The sequence below is a fragment of the Mus caroli genome, chromosome 13 (assembly GCF_900094665.2).
Source record: "Mus caroli chromosome 13, CAROLI_EIJ_v1.1, whole genome shotgun sequence".
NCBI lineage: Eukaryota > Metazoa > Chordata > Mammalia > Rodentia > Muridae > Mus > Mus caroli.
The window spans coordinates 19578283-19596568 of NC_034582.1; the positions used below are offsets into that span (position 1 = coordinate 19578283).

The 18286-nt window shown below is 42.8% G+C and overlaps 4 protein-coding genes across 4 annotated transcripts; 3 read left to right on the forward strand and 1 right to left on the reverse strand.

The window, feature by feature from the left end:
* Positions 1-374: 374 nt before the first annotated feature.
* Positions 375-2194, forward strand: LOC110308102 (histone H2A type 1-J-like). The gene has a single exon (XM_021180455.2). It carries the CDS (start codon positions 405-407, stop codon positions 795-797), a length of 393 nt encoding a protein of 130 aa, XP_021036114.1. The 5' UTR covers positions 375-404; the 3' UTR covers positions 798-2194.
* Positions 1715-6849, forward strand: LOC110308110 (histone H3). Its single transcript, XM_021180465.2, has 2 exons — positions 1715-2145; positions 6452-6849. Exons 1-2 carry the CDS (start codon positions 1738-1740, stop codon positions 6800-6802), a joined length of 759 nt encoding a protein of 252 aa, XP_021036124.2. The 5' UTR covers positions 1715-1737; the 3' UTR covers positions 6803-6849.
* A 2490-nt stretch (positions 6850-9339) lies between these two features.
* Positions 9340-11030, reverse strand: LOC110308111 (histone H3.1). The gene is made up of 2 exons (XM_021180466.2): positions 10672-11030; positions 9340-9725 (listed from the first exon to the last, which is right to left on the reverse strand). The coding sequence occupies exons 1-2, from the start codon at positions 11013-11015 to the stop codon at positions 9413-9415; spliced, it is 657 nt and encodes a 218-aa protein (XP_021036125.2). The 5' UTR covers positions 11016-11030; the 3' UTR covers positions 9340-9412.
* A 1284-nt stretch (positions 11031-12314) lies between these two features.
* Positions 12315-13096, forward strand: LOC110308096 (histone H1.1). Its single transcript, XM_021180448.2, has one exon. It carries the CDS (start codon positions 12372-12374, stop codon positions 13011-13013), a length of 642 nt encoding a protein of 213 aa, XP_021036107.1. The 5' UTR covers positions 12315-12371; the 3' UTR covers positions 13014-13096.
* The last annotated feature ends 5190 nt before the right edge of the window (positions 13097-18286 follow it).

The following is an 18286-nucleotide window of genomic DNA, read 5'->3' on the forward strand; positions in this document are numbered from 1 at the left end:
GAAACACTCCTACTCTATATTTCAGAGTTTTTAAGACTACAAAGACCTTGATGAAAAGAAGAAAATCAGTCATTTACTTACTTCCATTTAAGTAAAAACTGGAAAAGAAAGTAAAAAAAGTTCTTGACTATTAATCATGAAAACCAGAGTTTAAATCCCAGAATCCACGTGGTTTTTATTTTTGAAACTACCATGTAAAAACAGACTAGATGCGAAAAACAAAATGCAGGCCTTTATGCAAATGAGGAGGTCAAATTCTAGCTTTCTATTGGGTACAACGTATTAACCAATGGGAGAAACACAAACAGAATACCTCCAACTAGTATAAATGCTTGCTGTTCAGCTTCAGAATTTACTGGTTTTTTTTCCTTTCTCTGCTTTTCCTTTTACATTTAAACGCATTCATGTCTGGGCGCGGCAAACAGGGCGGCAAGGCTCGCGCCAAGGCCAAGACCCGCTCCTCCCGGGCCGGCCTGCAGTTCCCCGTGGGCCGCGTGCACCGGCTGCTCCGCAAGGGCAACTACTCGGAGCGCGTGGGCGCCGGCGCCCCGGTGTACCTGGCGGCCGTGCTGGAGTACCTGACGGCCGAGATCCTGGAGCTGGCGGGCAACGCGGCCCGCGACAACAAGAAGACGCGCATCATCCCGCGCCACCTGCAGCTGGCCATCCGCAACGACGAGGAGCTCAACAAGCTGCTGGGCGGCGTGACCATCGCGCAGGGCGGCGTCCTGCCCAACATCCAGGCCGTGCTGCTGCCCAAGAAGACCGAGAGCCACCACAAAACCAAGGGGAAGTGAAATTAAATCGGTCTTCTGATCTTGTATAAAAACAAAGGCTCTTTTCAGAGCCATCCACTTTGTCATTTAGAAGAGCCGTTTACTGGATTTTCCAATGAAATATTAACCATAATGTAATCACTGTCACTTGTTTATCTTATAATGTGGGATTTTCACTAGTAGACCGAATAAGATTTTAATTACCGGTCATCATATGTCAGCAATCTTATAATTATTTTTTACATGCTCCCTGATTGTACACAACTTTAGTAGTTGGCCTTTTTTTTTTCCTCATTAGGACAATACTGGAATTTCGTTAAAGTATATTTGTGTTATGAGTAGTACATAAGTGGCTTCATAGTGTTCTACCTTGTCACTCCAACAAAAAATTGTAGCAATAGTGAACTTGTTTCTTTTACCCTCTTATACAAAGTATACATTTAATGGTTTTAGGAAAAAGCTCTCATTTATCCACTGTAAAAAGCATGTTTAAAATTACACCACCGATTATGTTAATACTGCAATGAAACAGCTTCCTTCGTGAAAAAGACTCCCTCAAAGTTTAAGTTTTGTCTTTTTACGTGTATCTTCCATCTTTCAGTTCAACAATTGTCTATAGCGAGGCGCGGTTCAGAAGAATGGATGAGGTTTTGGGGGTCACAATTTTATAACGTTAGTACAGAAACGCCATGCGTCCTTCTAAGTATAGATTGGATAGAACTTTGTTTTGTGAACGATATAAGAACAATATAAGCATAAAAAGTATAAAAACATCATGGGACAAAATATTAAAATGAATGGGGAGGGGCCTAGAGAGATATTAGCAAATCTACCAATAAGGTCGCTGTGGTAATGTACTGTTTCGTCCAATGAGAACGAGCCTCTTTCGCTTTATATATATGTACTCCGTCCACAGTTCACTACCTTCCTCATTTCCCGAGACTTCTGTTCTTTTCTTACCATGGCTCGTACTAAGCAAACCGCTCGCAAGTCCACCGGCGGCAAGGCCCCGCGCAAGCAGCTGGCCACCAAGGCCGCCCGCAAGAGCGCTCCGGCCACCGGCGGCGTGAAGAAGCCTCACCGCTACCGCCCCGGCACCGTGGCGCTGCGCGAGATCCGGCGCTACCAGAAGTCGACCGAGCTGCTGATCCGCAAGCTGCCGTTCCAGCGCCTGGTGCGCGAGATCGCGCAGGACTTCAAGACCGACCTGCGCTTCCAGAGCTCGGCCGTNATGGCTCTGCAGGAGGCGAGCGAGGCCTACCTTGTGGGTCTGTTTGAGGACACCAACCTGTGCGCCATCCACGCCAAGCGTGTCACCATCATGCCCAAGGACATCCAGCTGGCCCGCCGCATCCGTGGCGAGAGGGCTTAAACTAAAGTGCAAACTGGAACCAAAAGGCTCTTTTCAGAGCCACCCACAGTGTCTGTAAAACAGCTGTTACTTTTCTACTGTCTTGGAAACTTTGTTTTTCAGAGATTTATCTAGTTTTATTATATATATAAGTACACTGTAGCTTTCTACAGTCTTCAAGAGAGGGCATCAGTTCTCATTTCAGTGGTTGGTGGTATTTGAACTCCTGTCCTGGAATAGCAGTCAAACTGTCTTTAAATTAGTAATTTACATATTGTAGTAAGTGGCCAAGTAATGGACTGTCAGGATTTATGTCATAAGTATTGCTTGTCTTAATTCCTTGGTGCTCTGTGTTTTTGGGTTTTGTCTTTTTGATTTTTGTTTTGTTTTCTTGACATATATTTGATTGTGCTCTCTGTTGTGTAATTTCCACTACAGGTCATATCCATGTGTCTTGTTCACATATTGCTGGTTCCAACACTTGTCTGTCCTAGAAGCTACCAGTACATACTGTGCAATATTTACTGTTTTTGCTGTTACTCATTAAAATCTATTACAGAACTTAAAATGTTTTGTTTTTTATGTTTTAATAGAGGCTGGATAGTAAAGTAGTGTTTCAAGTTAAATACAATTTACATTATGCTGGGATATTAAAGGCAATCGTCAGAATTTTTGGTTTTTGTAAATTTTTTTCACGATTTCTGAACTTTAAATTACAGAGGCCTCTCTACACAACCTCTCACTCCAGACATTGGCTCCCATCCCTTTCCCACTACTTTCTTACATGTAACAGCGCCTAAATCGGGAATGTGAATAGACAAACTGCCAAGATTTAACTTGAGTGGGTGATTCGTGTGGATATATTTTCCACGGATAATAATAGCAAATACAATGACATAAAAACCTGGCTTACAAAATGATAATTTCTTTTAAATCACATCTGCACTCCCTGATACTCTTACATAGGTTGAGTGGGGCAGCAGGATCACAAGTTTGAAGGTCCCTTTGGTTACAGAATGACTTCAAAGACAGCCTTGGTAGTTTAGTAAGACCTTGTTTTGAAATTAGAAGAGACTGGGGTCCAGGTCAAAAGGCATCGCACTTGCTTAGATTACCTATTAAACAAACCAAACCAAACAAAAAGGAAGAAAAGGTATATGTCTAGTTATTTGATTTCCGAGAGGCTGCTGTAGATAGCTCTGCCTGGCAACCATATGTCATCCACATATGCTGTCTTATGGTGATGATGTCCATTGAATGCTCAATATCTAAATATTTGGTTTTTGCTGTGCTGGCATTCATGTCCCCTGCTTAACTGCTATATATATATTACTCTCCTCTGTAACAAAGTAGTTTTAGGTACAGTTTGCTGAAAGGCAGCAAACTTGCTATTTTTCTGTAAGAATCAGATGAGCAGTCTTCAAGGGTCTGGCTCTTCTTGCCTCATTGTCCTTACTAGAAGCATGCATTTAAAAACTGGATTCTACATTCAGTCATTTATTTGAAGATTTAATAGAATTTCATAATATAACAAATATAACAATATCTTAATAAATAATAAAATTGTGCATCTTCTTTGAGAGTCCTCAGTAGTGGATAGTCCTCAGCAGCAGATAGTAGCCACTGTGTGGGAAGCTTGCACAGGCTCAGATTCTATCATAAGTGCCTACTAGGCCATCTCAGATGAATCTTTTTCTCCATTTGAAATTGGAATCAACACCATCTATCTTTTATGATTATCATTAGAATATATTCCAATGCATAGTTTCAATTTTTCTGAGCTATATATTGTTTTTTAATAAAAATTTTAAATAACTCAAACAAGCTTCCGAAATTACATCTTACTTAGCATCACTTAATTGCATAGACTCTGCTCAGTTTATAAATTATCACCATGTACTTAAAAATCTTAAAGATTTGTTGTTTTTGTTCTTAGCAAGCGAAGGTAGTATGGTCTAATATCCCCCTATTCTCTCTGTAGAGCAGGAAAAACAAAAACAAAACCACAAACTAATTTTCAAATTTTGCTAAAGTAATATTTATCTTTCGTTAGTGTTCTACTATAGCTTACTCTCCCACAATTGCCTCTCTGAACTCCACTTGGAATAAAAACACTTTTTTAAAAAATCATTTATTGGGTCTTTCTTTATGGTAACTTGTAGCTTTGTATTATATAACTTGTAAGTTATATAAAAAATGTTTTTGCCAAATCCATCCTAGAGCCCAGATGGAGGGTCTAACTGTGAAGTTTTACCTTGATATATATATATATATATATATATATATATATATATATATGTAATTTAACAGATAGTATGCATTTGAGATTGATTGTTCCAGGATCTATAGTAAACATGATTTCCATCCTCCAGGAACTGCACACAGATTGATATCAGGCACATGATAATGTTTACAGCTAGTACTCTTGAAGAAAACAGTTGTGTTATGGATATTTGTATGAAAGTTCAAGGCTCTTAAAGACAACTTGGAAGTCAAGTTTTAAGATCTGCTGTTTAGATTACAAGTTTTAACAGTAAAAATCATACACAGTGGCACAAACCTGCTACTTAGCTCTGAGGAGACTGAGGCCAGAGAATTGCAATTTCCACCTAGGGTTACATAGCAAGAGTCTTTCTGGGAAAAAGGAAGAAGGGGAAGCAAAGTGGGAGGAGGAGGAAAAGAAGTGGGGGGAGGAGGAGGAGGAGGAAGAAGGAGAAGGAGGAGGAAGAGGAGAAGATGGACTAGAAATAGAAAATGGAAAGAAAAAGAGCACAGAAAGACAGAAGTTAGCAGTAGGCCTTACAGTGTAGACTGGGAGAGGCAACTTCCAAGTATTCAGAGAGCCTTAGTAAAATTAAACATATGCAAAATAAGTGAATGGAAATTCATAAACTGAGCTGTAACATGGCTGCATTGTGATTGTTAATTCACCTTGGGAAATGGACCAACAGTTCTTAAATCTTCACCCATGAAATACAAAACAAGATCTGTCACTATACTTCATTACATGCTGTAATAAAATGTAATCCTGATACACATTTGGTGATACTGATAGTGTGTTGGAAATAATAGCCTGATATGGAAATACTTCTAGGAAGAGTATTAAAATAGTGTTTATTTGGGGTTTCTATTGCTGTGATAAAACACTACTATCAAAAGCAACTCAGGTAGGAAAGAGTTTATTAGGCTTACAGTTCTGCATCACTGTTCATCACTGAAGGAGGTAAGGAATAGGAAATCAATCAGGGAAGGAACCTGGAGGCAGGAGCTGGTTGCAAAGGCCATGGAGGGATGCTGCTTACAGGCTTGCTCTACGTTGACCCCCCCACCCCCCCAAGCCTGATTTCCTGTAGAACACAGGCTCACCAGCCCAGGAACTGCACCACCTACAACGTGCAGGACACTTCCCTCATAAGACACTAATTAAGAAATCCCGTACTGATTTGCCTACAGATTGATTTTATGGAGGTATTTTTTCTTTTTTTTTTTTTTATGAGGTTCCTCCTGTATGATGGCTCTAGTTTGTGTCAAGTTGGAATAAAACTACCCAGCACAAATAGTAACAGGTAAAAATATTTATTATCTCTTCTAATGTAGTACCCAAGCAAGCAAACTGTGGGCAGCATTATCAGACAGGTTTTATAAGTATAAAGGGGGAACAGGAAAATTACCAGTTCCATTATCTCTGAATTCATTCCTTTGAATGAGAGCATACACTGTGTAGGTGTGGCAAAATAGAATACAAGCATCATGCAGTTTACTGCTTTAATAAAAAATGTGGCAATCCAAACCAGCAATGAATGGATTGCAGACAGGGAATAGCCAAGTGCATCTATATGACTAGGCAAAGGGGCTTGAGCTATGTTGACAAGTAGAACTTTAATAACTTCTACTTGTAACGATTCTTTCAATTCCTATTAACAAAACTCTCTTACAATTTATTTTTAAAAGTATCTTTCACATTTGAATTTTTAGGTTTTAAGAAACAATAATCACATGGTCTTTTGGCACCTGGAGAATTTTTTAAAAAGATGTTTTAAACCTAAATACTTTACAGAGGTGTTTGTTTTAATCCTCCAGGTACTGGTCCATAAAAATGTAACTCCTTGCTAAAATCCTTATAGAACAATATAACATATACTAAAAGCAGTATACTCAAATCTGGGGAAACCTCAGGGACTCTATGATGCCTGCACGTGCTGTATACACTACTCCAGAGTTACCGCCCTGAAATGGGCTGAGCAAAAGAAGCCTTTGGTCCCCGCCCACTTGAGGTTCTCAACCAGGTCCGATAAGAGCCTATAATAACACAGCGTATTCTTAGTTCATCAGCTTCCTGGTGAGAGGTTGTAAGAGTTTAGCCATGTCGGGTCGCGGTAAGGGAGGAAAAGGTCTGGGCAAAGGCGGCGCCAAGCGCCACCGCAAAGTCCTGCGAGACAACATCCAGGGCATCACCAAGCCCGCCATCCGCCGCCTGGCCCGGCGCGGAGGAGTGAAGCGCATCTCCGGCCTCATCTACGAGGAGACCCGCGGTGTACTGAAGGTGTTCCTGGAGAACGTGATCCGCGACGCCGTCACCTACACGGAGCACGCCAAGCGCAAGACCGTCACCGCCATGGACGTGGTCTACGCGCTCAAGCGCCAGGGACGCACCCTCTACGGCTTCGGCGGCTAAGGGACTGAAACAAATTTCTTAGCTGTTAACAAAGGTCCTTTTCAGGGCCACCCACTTAATTACTTAAAAAGCTGTGCATTTGGTTCCCTCACCCTTCCCCCACACTAGCAGCCACCCTCACCGATAGCTTCAGGTTTAACTAAGGCTGTGGATAGTAAGCATAGTTGAATTCAGATTTTTCTCCAGGCTGAATTTGTGCACAAAGTCATAAGAAGGCCTCACCTTGTACAAATTAAAAGACACTCTGAAAGGCTCTTCTCAGGATTTGTTCAAGGACGGGTTCAAGGACAGTCTTTAAAACCTAGAATAGTGAGGAAAGCTGTTAGAACCTCAAGTTCAACGACTCATTACCACCGCCTGAAAATAACCTTGGGTAGGTTCCCAAAGGTAACCATCCAGATGAGAATTTACTAAAGAAACAGGCTCATCGGGTCCTGGAGGTAAACACAGTTGAGTAAAGAGTGAAGCTTGAAGATCTAAGCTTCAGAGCAAGCCTTAGGTCGAGAACTCATCAGCATGCACTTTGTGTGTGTGTGTGTGTGTGTGTTACAGATAAGTGGATTTGACATACGTGATGTTTTCTTGACCAGCCCTCCCTTTTAAACAGTTCATTAAAACAAATATTGACATAAAAATCTACATCGTATTAATTACTACAGGTAATACCAAGATAATATAAAATGTAAGGGTGTGTACATACAGGTTATTTGTATATACCACTGACACCATGTACAGGGCTTCAATATTTTCATATAGTGGTATGGGTCTTTAATTCTGTTCCCATGAGTTTTGACAGTCGACTAAATAGTGAAACTAAATGAGATTAATGGCATAAAACACAATGTAGTGTAACATTTGTAGCGTGAAAAAACGAAGTTTTAGCCAACACACTACACACTGACCAACAGCTGTCATCCCAGCACTCCAGAAATGGGTGCAGAAGCCAGCATATGTTCTGTGCTATTCAGAGAAACTCAGAAATGAGATTATATGCCAGCATGTGTTGTATACTCTTTTTCAGTTCTTGGACCCTTTCATCAGCCCTGGAACTGCATCTTGTTAACAACGGAACACTAAAAAAATTACACAATTGTTAATAGCACAGAGCAGAACTATCAGGCATTCGCAATTAACTCTCTTTTCTGTAGTGTCTTTGTTAAAACACTTTTCTTCCTGCTAAAATGCATAGGTACTGTAAAATAGTTTATGTTCAATATAACTCCATGGCCTGCTTGAGAAGCTAGGACCGACCATCTTGCTGCAATCCCAGATCTGCATCTACGTGGCATTTACTGCTGGTGAGAATCCAGTGTTTTCTGCTGGCCTCAGGGAGCGGCTGGCACATTACCTAATAGCAAACAAATACCTCCCAAAGGAATTTAGAGGAAGGATAAAATGATCAATCACGATCAAGAGATCACATTTTCTTGTTCTTCTGTCTGCTCTACTCCTGAAACTTTCCAGGATGTGTTATCCATGAATTATATTCATTAGTTTAAGATGAAGCTATGCTGAATAGTTCATTTTTCTACCAGAAATTCACGGTTGGAAAACAGGAATTCCCAAATCAAGGAGAGATACTTAGACCTAGCTAACAGTGACAGGCTGAGGTTCAAATCTCTCCTTTGTAAATGATGATAAAATAAAGATAATTGAAAGAAAAAATATATAGACAACAAAACCACGAGAAGATGAAGATGGAGGAGGAGGTCCTGCAGGAAGAGGAGGAGGAGGAGGAAGGCAAAAAACTGCCAGCAAGCTGGGTGTGGTGGTAAACAGTAAAGCAAGAACTTGGGTGAAGGATCATGTTGTCTAGGCCATTCATTGCAGGAAAAGTTATTTTCCTATTTTCAGTCATGAAGTGAGCTCACATCCCCTTCACCTGTGCTCTCAAACTCTCACTGCTTCACCCCAAAATTGTAGCAGATATTTATTCCTCAATCTGCCTATACTGTCTAATCATATTAACAAAAAACAGACTACAGGAACCATTCCAAGAACACCCCCGCCTTTACCAACCTTGGCCACAGGGTGAAGCTGTAAAAGGGGTTATGAAATGGAAGCTACTATACTTACACAGCATTAGAGTTCTCAAATACAATGCCATTTATCTTAGTTGTGTAATCACCATGTCTGATTTTAAGACATGAATCCGCTGGGACACTGCCTGTTCTGAGGAAAAAAAAAGAGACAAAAAAATTTCTCGCAAAAAGGCCACTAATTGATGGCAAATGGTTGAGAATTATGAGGAATGTTTAATTCTGCCTTACAATGATTATACTTGGACCCCGCCCGGACTTACAGACGTCTTAAACGTGGTTTAATGAGAACCATGCTTAACCATGCTTAGCTGCTTTCCTATGCCTCAGGCTTTCCTCAAGGAACCGAGTTTAGCTGCGCACACCTAATAAGACAGTATTTCTTTTCCAAGAAAATGGTGCAAACTTGACTGTACAATTCTCCAAAGGCACTCAAGGTTTATTTTCTCAATTTCTCGATATTCTCGGAGATGCCCAAGCTGTTAGGTGGTTCAGTATTACAGCGCTTTTTCAGGAAATGTGGGCGGCCCTGAGAAGGGCCTTTGGTTAAGAAAATACAAACTAAAAAGTCTTAGCCGCCAAATCCGTAGAGGGTGCGTCCCTGGCGCTTGAGCGCGTAGACCACGTCCATGGCGGTGACGGTCTTGCGCTTGGCGTGCTCCGTGTAGGTGACGGCGTCGCGGATCACGTTCTCCAGGAACACCTTCAGCACACCGCGGGTCTCCTCGTAGATGAGGCCGGAGATGCGCTTCACTCCTCCACGCCGGGCCAGGCGACGGATGGCGGGCTTGGTGATGCCCTGGATGTTGTCTCGCAGGACTTTGCGGTGGCGCTTGGCGCCGCCTTTACCCAGGCCTTTTCCTCCCTTGCCGCGACCAGACATGTTTTACGAAGAATGGAAAATGGGTTCAGGGCAGAGAGTCGGTCCTTTATATAGCTGCTTGGCCTTGATCTCCCACCCCCAACAGAATCACCCAAACGAAAACCCGCTCGCCGGATGGTGACGTCATAAACCCCGCCAATAATACCTGGCGGGAAAGAACCGAAAGCCGGCGGGAAAGTGACGTCACAAATCCCTCCCATCAACCGTGCCCCGAAAGCGCGCCGGCGGGAAAGTGACATCACAAATCCCGCCCCTCAGTCAAGACCCGAAAGCGCGCCGGCGGGAAAGTGACATCACAAATCCCGCCCCTCAGCCACGACCAGAAAGCGCGCCGGCGGGAAAGTGACGTCACCGATCCCGCCCCTCAGCCATGCGGGGAAAGAAGCAAAAGCCCGCCGGCGGGAAAGTGACTTCACAAATTCCGCCCCTCAGTCAGGACCCAAAAGCGCGCCGGCGGGAAAGTGATGTCACAAATCTCGCCCATCAGCTCCGCCCCTAAAGAACCTAAAGACCGACGGCGGGAAAAGTGACATCACAGATCCCTCTTTGGATCGGAGCCCTAGGAGGACCGAAAGCCTGCGAGGTCGTCAGAGATCCGACCCTTAAACCTTGTCTTTAGTTTCAGAACATATACTATCTTAAATACGTATATTCCACGGGTAAAACTCAGATGACCCATGTTGTATTTGCTTACATGGAAAATCGTGCAATCAACTTAAGGCTATTACAATTCCTACTGCAAGTTTTAGTAACCACCGTTGTAGACACTAGGGAATATACAAGTTCGCCTAAGGATAGAGTAAATTATTACAGCCATTTTGTTTGAAATCGTGTGTGGCTCTGAAAAGAGCCTTTTGTTAATTCCTTAAGAACTGTACAATTATGCCCTCTCGCCGCGGATGCGTCGGGCCAGCTGGATGTCCTTGGGCATGATGGTGACACGCTTGGCGTGGATGGCGCACAGGTTGGTGTCCTCAAACAGACCCACCAGGTAGGCCTCGCAGGCCTCCTGCAGAGCCATCACAGCAGAGCTCTGGAAGCGCAGGTCGGTCTTGAAGTCCTGCGCGATCTCGCGCACCAGGCGCTGGAACGGCAGCTTGCGGATCAGCAGCTCGGTCGACTTCTGGTAGCGCCGGATCTCGCGCAGCGCCACGGTGCCCGGACGGTAGCGGTGAGGCTTCTTCACGCCGCCGGTGGCCGGGGCGCTCTTGCGGGCGGCCTTGGTGGCCAGCTGCTTGCGCGGGGCCTTGCCGCCGGTGGACTTGCGAGCGGTTTGCTTAGTACGAGCCATAGCAAAAACTAGAAAGCAAGCGGGTGAGAACTTGGAAATGGTGACTTCAGAACTACTATTTATAGTATGCAAAGAATAGTGATTGGATAAAAATACTGGTTATCTGTGACGTTTTAGACTCTGATTGGTTAAAGTTTAAGAACTGCAGTTGGTGCTAAGGTAGTCTGCAGCGGTACTTATTTTTATGTGTGTGTTTTAAAGAAAATGGAATAAAATTCCAGTGACTGTTATCTTCTACAGCACACCTGCTTCCAAACACATTACAGCTTGTACTTAGTGCCATTGAAGAATAGAGAACAATTTTGATATCTCCATTATTGAAATGTAAGAATGTGACTTCTACATTGAAGGAGAGTAGGTCAGATTCTATCTTTTGATTGGTTTACTGCCTTTCGTAAATAGCCACTAAAACAGCAGATTTAGAACTCTTCATTTGCGTGGAAAGTCTCCATGTTGTTGCAACCCACACTGTAAAGAAACGGAGAGAAACATGGGAGTAAAAGTACAGACGTCTGACTCGGGTTATTTTGAGCATTTCTTCATTAAATGGCTGTACTTGAATGGATGCTTTGAGTTCTTGCATTTGGAGATTGAATTTTCAAAATACTTTGACGCTTTTTTGGCCAGAGATCACTGATATGTTCGAAAACAATTTTTTAAATTATAAACCATAGAAATTGTCATAGCATGTTAGGATTGCATTTTTAAATTCTTCTTTAAAAAAAAAAATGGGCAAGACTTTCCCAGAGCTATTGAGTACTTGCATATCCTGGGAAAAGTCGTGTCCTGCCTTTTCTCTTTTTATTTGAGCTACTACTGGCTCACAATATGAAATCACTGTCGCAAGCTGACACTCCTTAAAAGAACACTAAGCCTCTTGCGTAACTAAAATATAAAGTAACGATATGTAGCTCCCAGTACTGCCAAGAATCTATACTGAAACCCGCAGAGAAGGCCCACAAGCTGGCTTTCTGGGTTTTAATTGACTAATTTACAGCCACCTTTCACTAGTTGAGCTACTTTTTGATAGGCATCTACCACTTTCTGATGATAAAACAGGAGAGTACAAGGAGAATCTGCTGTGGTTGAAATTCCACCTCAAGCAGCCAGCCGGAGAAGTTTTGAGGCCGCCTCTACGCGCACAAACCCGAAGATAGGTCGGTGGAATCGCAAAGGAGTTAGTTTCTGAAATCTTGCAGGCAGCCAGGGGGCACGAGGGGCGGGGCTTTAGGGTCCAGGGGGCGGGCGTTAGCATGCACCAATCACAGCACAGCACTGCTCTATAAATACTCCGTGCAGGGGCCTTGTCTTTCTACTTCTTTTCTTCGTCTTGGGTCTATCTGTTCATCAGTAACCATGTCGGAGATGGCGCCAGTCGCTCAGGCTGCTTCTACTGCCACGGAGAAACCTGCTGCTGCAAAGAAGACCAAGAAGCCGGCAAAAGCTGCGGCTCCTCGGAAGAAGCCCGCGGGGCCTTCGGTGTCAGAGCTCATCGTGCAGGCGGTTTCTTCTTCCAAGGAGCGCAGTGGCGTGTCCTTGGCCGCGCTCAAGAAGTCGCTGGCTGCGGCGGGGTACGATGTGGAGAAGAACAACAGCCGCATCAAACTGGGGCTGAAAAGCCTGGTGAATAAAGGCACACTGGTGCAGACCAAGGGCACCGGCGCTGCTGGCTCTTTTAAGCTGAACAAGAAGGCTGAGTCCAAGGCCATCACCACCAAGGTGTCAGTGAAGGCGAAAGCATCCGGGGCTGCTAAGAAACCTAAGAAGACTGCTGGGGCTGCAGCTAAGAAGACTGTCAAGACTCCGAAGAAGCCCAAGAAGCCTGCAGTTTCCAAGAAGACTTCCAAGAGCCCCAAGAAGCCGAAGGTGGTGAAGGCCAAGAAGGTAGCCAAAAGCCCTGCCAAGGCGAAGGCAGTGAAGCCCAAGGCTTCCAAGGCGAAGGTGACAAAGCCAAAGACCCCAGCTAAGCCCAAGAAGGCAGCGCCCAAGAAAAAGTGAACAGTTGGAGGCTTCTTCTATAACCCAACGGCTCTTTTCAGAGCCACCAACATAACTCAAAGAGCCTGACACTCGTTTCACAGCACAACTACTGCAATTGGGTACAAACCTGGTGGCTTATAGGCTTTAGTTTCCCCAGTAAACAATTCAGGTCAGTCTAGTTTCTAGCTTTGTTTTCCCTGAGATCCTGTGAAAATAGCTTTTTACTTTTATAACTGATAGCCCTGGGAGGCGCTACCCTCTCCAGGTGTGGTGGATAAGCTCTCTATGGTATGGTACTGCAATGACCTGGCGCCTCAACCAGGTAAGGTCCTATGTTGCCAATGAGAATGAGAACTCAGGTGTTTGGTCAGTAAGAGTGGACTGCAGCAAACGTTCACATGCAATAGGGTTTTTTTTATTTGTTTGGTTGGTTTTTTTTTTTTTTGGCTTTTCGAGACCGGTTTCTCTGTGTAGCCCTGGCTGTCCTGGAACTCACTCTAGACCAGGCTGGCTTCAAACTCGAACTCAGAAATCCGCCTGCCTCTGCCTCCCGAGTGCTGGGATTAAAGGCGTGCGCCACCACGCCCGGCTACAATAGAATTTTTTAATTCAAGCCCACCAAGACTGGTCCTTACAGGAATGCTAGGTGCTTGGAGGCTTGGTTTTGTGAGGAAGTGAATATTATCTCCCATGTACTGCAATGTTCACAGGCAGCTCTTGAAGCCTTTATTGGTTTTGCTAAGTAGCCACTTTTGTCCCTGAACTGATCCTCCTTCCTCCCAAGAGCTAGGGTTAACAGCCCACACCGTGATTTACTGGGCTCCCTTATTCTGAGTTCAGTTTTTAAATTATTGGTGGGGGGTGTTGTCTGGAAGTTGAGGGGCAACTTGAAATTGGTTCTCTTCCACTACTTGAGCCCAGAAGACTAGTTCAAGTCATCAGGCTTGGCGGCAAGTTTCTCTTACTCTGAGTGTCTTTCTGGCCCTGAATTTAACTTTTTCTCTTTCAACAAAACATTAGAAAACCAAGTGTCTGAGGCATTGGTCTGTTATCTCAAGTACACAGGAGGCCAAAGTAGTTTGGATCCTGAATTCAGGCTAGTCTAGGCTATAGAGCCAGAGGCTGTCTTAAACAATTATTTGGTTGGTTGTGGGTGTTTTGTTTTTCAAAAAAAAAAGTTGGGTATTGCTTGTTTTAATGTTTTTTTTTAGTTAACATTTTTTAGTCTTTCACATAAGGTATTATGCTCATCCATTTGTTAAACTGAATATGATGCAACAAGTAGGATCTCATACTGCTAACTATAAAGTATATTTTGCATTTACTAAATGACATATTCTAAGAACAGCTCAACTTCCAGAAGTGTCAGTTTCAGCTTCCCCTGCTTAGCGTGTGGGCTCATTCATTTTGGTTGAGTCTGAAGGATGTAGATTAATGTCAGTTATTTTTAACTCAGATTTTATATTTGTTGGCTTTATGATTGTTGGCTATTTTAATATTCCTGGGAATAGATTGCTTGTATCATTTGTTTGTTTGTTTGTTTTTAAAGTGGTCTGCCTTATTGTTCAATTCTAGGTTTTGTTTGTTTGTTTTAGATATGTTTATTTCTGTGTTAGCAGTTTTCCCACATCTCAGTATGTGTACTGTGTGCATGTCCTGGAAGTGTGGGTGCAAGGAACAACCACCCAGGGGTCTCTGCAAGAACAAGTGTTCTTAACCACTAAGCTTTTTCTCCCATTGCGTCTATTGTGGTTTTTAATATAGTAGAAAAATGAATTGTATTTATTTATTTTTTTAACCAGCATTGCACACAGTTTTGTTTTGTTTTTTGATTGTTTGTTTGTTTTTGGTTTGTTGGTTTGTTTGTTTGTTTGTTTGTTTTTTCCTTTTCTTTTAGTTGTTTGAGACAGGGTTTCTCTGCTTAGCCTTGGCTGTCCTGGAACTCATTTTGTGGACCAGGCAGCCTTGAACCCAGAGATCCACCTTCCTCTGCCTCCTGAGTGCCAGGAGTAAAGTTGTGCACCACTACTACCCTGCTGCACAGAGTTCTCATTTTGATGTTCTCCTTATTGTCTGTGTGGCATACTTTATTTTCATATGTGATGCATATTTTGTTTAATGTTTTGAATATTCTATGTAAATGTTTTAATGTGTTAAATATGCAAATGTCTTTAATGACTTCTAGGTATCCAATAGAAAAAAGGACCCCATAAGATCTGGTTGTAAGGCATTTTTCTAATTAGTGATTGATGGGGGAGGTAGGTGGTGCCATCCCTACCCGTGTGGTCCTGGGTTCCGTAATAAAGCAGGGCCAGCAAACTATGATGAGAAAGACAGTAAGCAGCATTCCTCCATGGCTGCTGCACACCTCCTGCCGCCAGGTTTCTGACCTGTTTGAGATCCTGTCCAGACTTCTTTCAATGACCAACAGCAATATGGAGGTGTAAGCAAAATAAACCCTTTCTCCCCAACTTGCATTTTGGTCATGGTGTTTCATTGCAGGAATAGCAGCTCTAATTAGGACACAAAGGAAGAGGAAAGAAGCTGTGCTAACCAAGCAGGCAATGACATTGGAAACAAATATATTGCTGTCACTTTGCCTGGCAAATGCTGTTGCCCTTTCCTGCCATGATACAAAGTCCAGCATCTATCTCTGAACTGGGACCTTGACATATTGAGATAATCATGCCAATAATGGTGTATGAGGGATCTGGTAAGATAGCTCAGTTTGTAAAGTGTTTCACTTGAAAGGGCAAGGAGACAAGTTCAATTCCCAATACTCAGGCACACAAAGGACTCTGGCCACACTTGTAATCACCTCCTCTTCTTTCCCTGAAGGTGGTTACCTGCATCCCCCTGCCTCTTCCCTCCTCATAAAGAGGGTGTAAGCTTGCAAATCTGAGTTTTAGGATATTCTCTTTTCTTTCACGTAATAGTCTACATATAAGCCAACTGTAAGTAACTGTTCCCTTTAATGTGCCTGATGTCAGTTTATTTCATAGACCAAGTTATGGAACCCTCAGAGGGTAGAGGCCCAGATGTTTACAGTCCCATGTGTTTCTCTTACAAATTTCTGTCTAATGTTCTTAGGCCCAATCAGGAAGTCTATGCTTTCCTACATCAGAAAATAGTTACAAAATAACTATAAAATATACGCAGGTATATATATATATATATATATATATGTGTGTGTGTGTGTGTGTGTGTGTGTGTATGTGTGTGTGATTATATATATATATATTACATATATATATATATGCTTTTGCTGCAATTTAACCCATTAAATCAAAAATGATACCTGTGAGAAAGCCAATAGATTATTCTGGAGATGTGGAAGGTTTGGTGGTTTGGATGGAAATGGTCCACATAGGTTTACAAACTTGAACACTTGATCCCCAATTGATGGAACTATTTGAGAAAAATGAGAGCGTATGGCTTTCTTGGAGGTGCATCACTGGGGGCAGCCTCTGAGGTTTTGAACGTTCACCTTTCCTAGTGAATGTGTATTCCCCACCCCTCCCCAGCCCCGACCTCCTACTTGCCCCTAAGGATTCAGGTGTTGACTATTGTCGCAGTGTCATGCATGCCCTGCTGGAATGCTTCCTGTCACGATGATCATGGTTTCTAAGAACCCTTTAAACTGTAAGCCCCCAATAAACACTTTCTTCTACAAGCTGCCTTTATTGTGGTGTCTTTACAGCAATAGAAAAGTCACTGAGACAAGAGGGTTAAGTGGCTAATGATTCAATTTAAGCTGATGCAGAAAGCAGGAAAAGGAGGAAGGAATGGATCAAGTTTAAGGTACAAACCAGTAATGAGACAAATCACTTATCTGGAAGAGTTGAAATATTAAAACAAAACAAAACCTGCTTCTTTTGAAATCCCCAAGATAGATCATTGTCAAAGAAATTAAGCCTGATAAGTAGAAAATACCTGTAATCTAGCACTCTGTAGATTGAAGTAACCGTGTTGTAAATGCTATGCAGGAGTGGAGATGCTCTAAGGGGAGACTGTGCATCTCCTTAGTCTATCAGACTATTGAAATGATGGATACCAAAGAATAAAATTTCTTTTAGAAGTCCCAAGCTAGGAAAAGGCTGAAGCCCACAGTGCACACCAGAGTCAAAAGCTGCCTTCCAGGAGACTTCAAACGGTTCTGAGAACTTACTGGACCACACAGATCAGAGATTAAACCGTGGTAGAACGATACCTTGACTGGTATAGTTTAGCTATATATATGTCACTACTCATGAAGACAGACTTGGAAGATCCCTGTATTTGTTCCTCTTCCCAGTGTGGTAGCAGTGAATGAATCCTCTTTTCTCTGCTTTTCACGATTTCATTAATGGATATAATGAGTACAGGTGACTGGGCTTAGTTTGTTGAGATTTTTGGGAACCCAGATATTGCCCCAAGAACTCTGGAAACAGCTGGGACACAAATTCAAGGCCAGCCTGTGTTGTAAGGAGTTTGCCCCCTCTGTCCCATCAGAGACCAAGAGATTTAAATACAAGAGGAGAAGGATGAAATTCAAACACTGACACAAAAATATTTGTTGCTGCCCCGGACAAAGCTTCAGGGGAACAGTGTGGTTTGCTTTGGCTGAAGACAGCGTTTCGTGGAGCCCAGTGTGGCACTAAACTTGCTATGTGCCTGCCCTAGAACGACTTGAGCTCCCAATCTTCCTACTGTTCCCTCTCACGTGCTGGAATCACAAGGCAGTGCTGCCCTGCCTGATCGACTTTTTTTTTTTTTAATAAACTTTCTAAAACGTATACAGATTAAAAAAGGAACCAAAGATGATTAAGCTCACTTTAGAATACTTAAGATTAACCCTCCAGATGGCAGTGGCACAGTAATAAAAACAAAGAAAACAGGGACAATGAGAGCTCAGAGACAGACTCTCTGGGGCCTGAATTTGTAAAAAAAAAAAAAAAAAGAGAGAGAGAGAGAAAGAAAAAAAGAAAAAAAGCAGTACCTATAACGGGAAAGGCCAGGAAAACTGCATCACTGGATTCCAAAAGCTGCAATTCAGTATGCGAAATGCTTAGAAGAACAAAACAAATTCTAAGATTTGTAACATAAAGCTGTCATCCAGGAAACAAGGGGTAGGGAAGAATTTCTCAAAGCATAAGTTACAGGCAAATTGCAATCATTTTGACTGTGGTTGTACTGGCTAGTTTTGTGTCAACTTGACACAGGCTGGAGTTATCACAGAGAAAGGAGCTTCAGTTGGGGAAATGCCTCCATGAGATCCAACTGTAAGGCATTTTCTCAATTAGTGATCAAGG

What these genes read in the sequence shown, in the direction of transcription:
- LOC110308102 (XM_021180455.2), top strand. Translation starts at nt 405, where the DNA reads ATGTCTGGGCGCGGCAAACAGGGCGGCAAGGCTCGCGCCAAGGCCAAG.
- LOC110308096 (XM_021180448.2), top strand. Translation starts at nt 12,372, where the DNA reads ATGTCGGAGATGGCGCCAGTCGCTCAGGCTGCTTCTACTGCCACGGAG.
- LOC110308111 (XM_021180466.2), bottom strand. Translation starts at nt 11,015, where the DNA reads ATGGCTCGTACTAAGCAAACCGCTCGCAAGTCCACCGGCGGCAAGGCC. An exon ending in AACCTGTGCGCCATCCACGC is followed by an intron (nt 9,726 to 10,671) that starts CAAGCGTGTCAC and finishes TTCTTCGTAAAA; the next exon opens with CATGTCTGGTCGCGGCAAGG.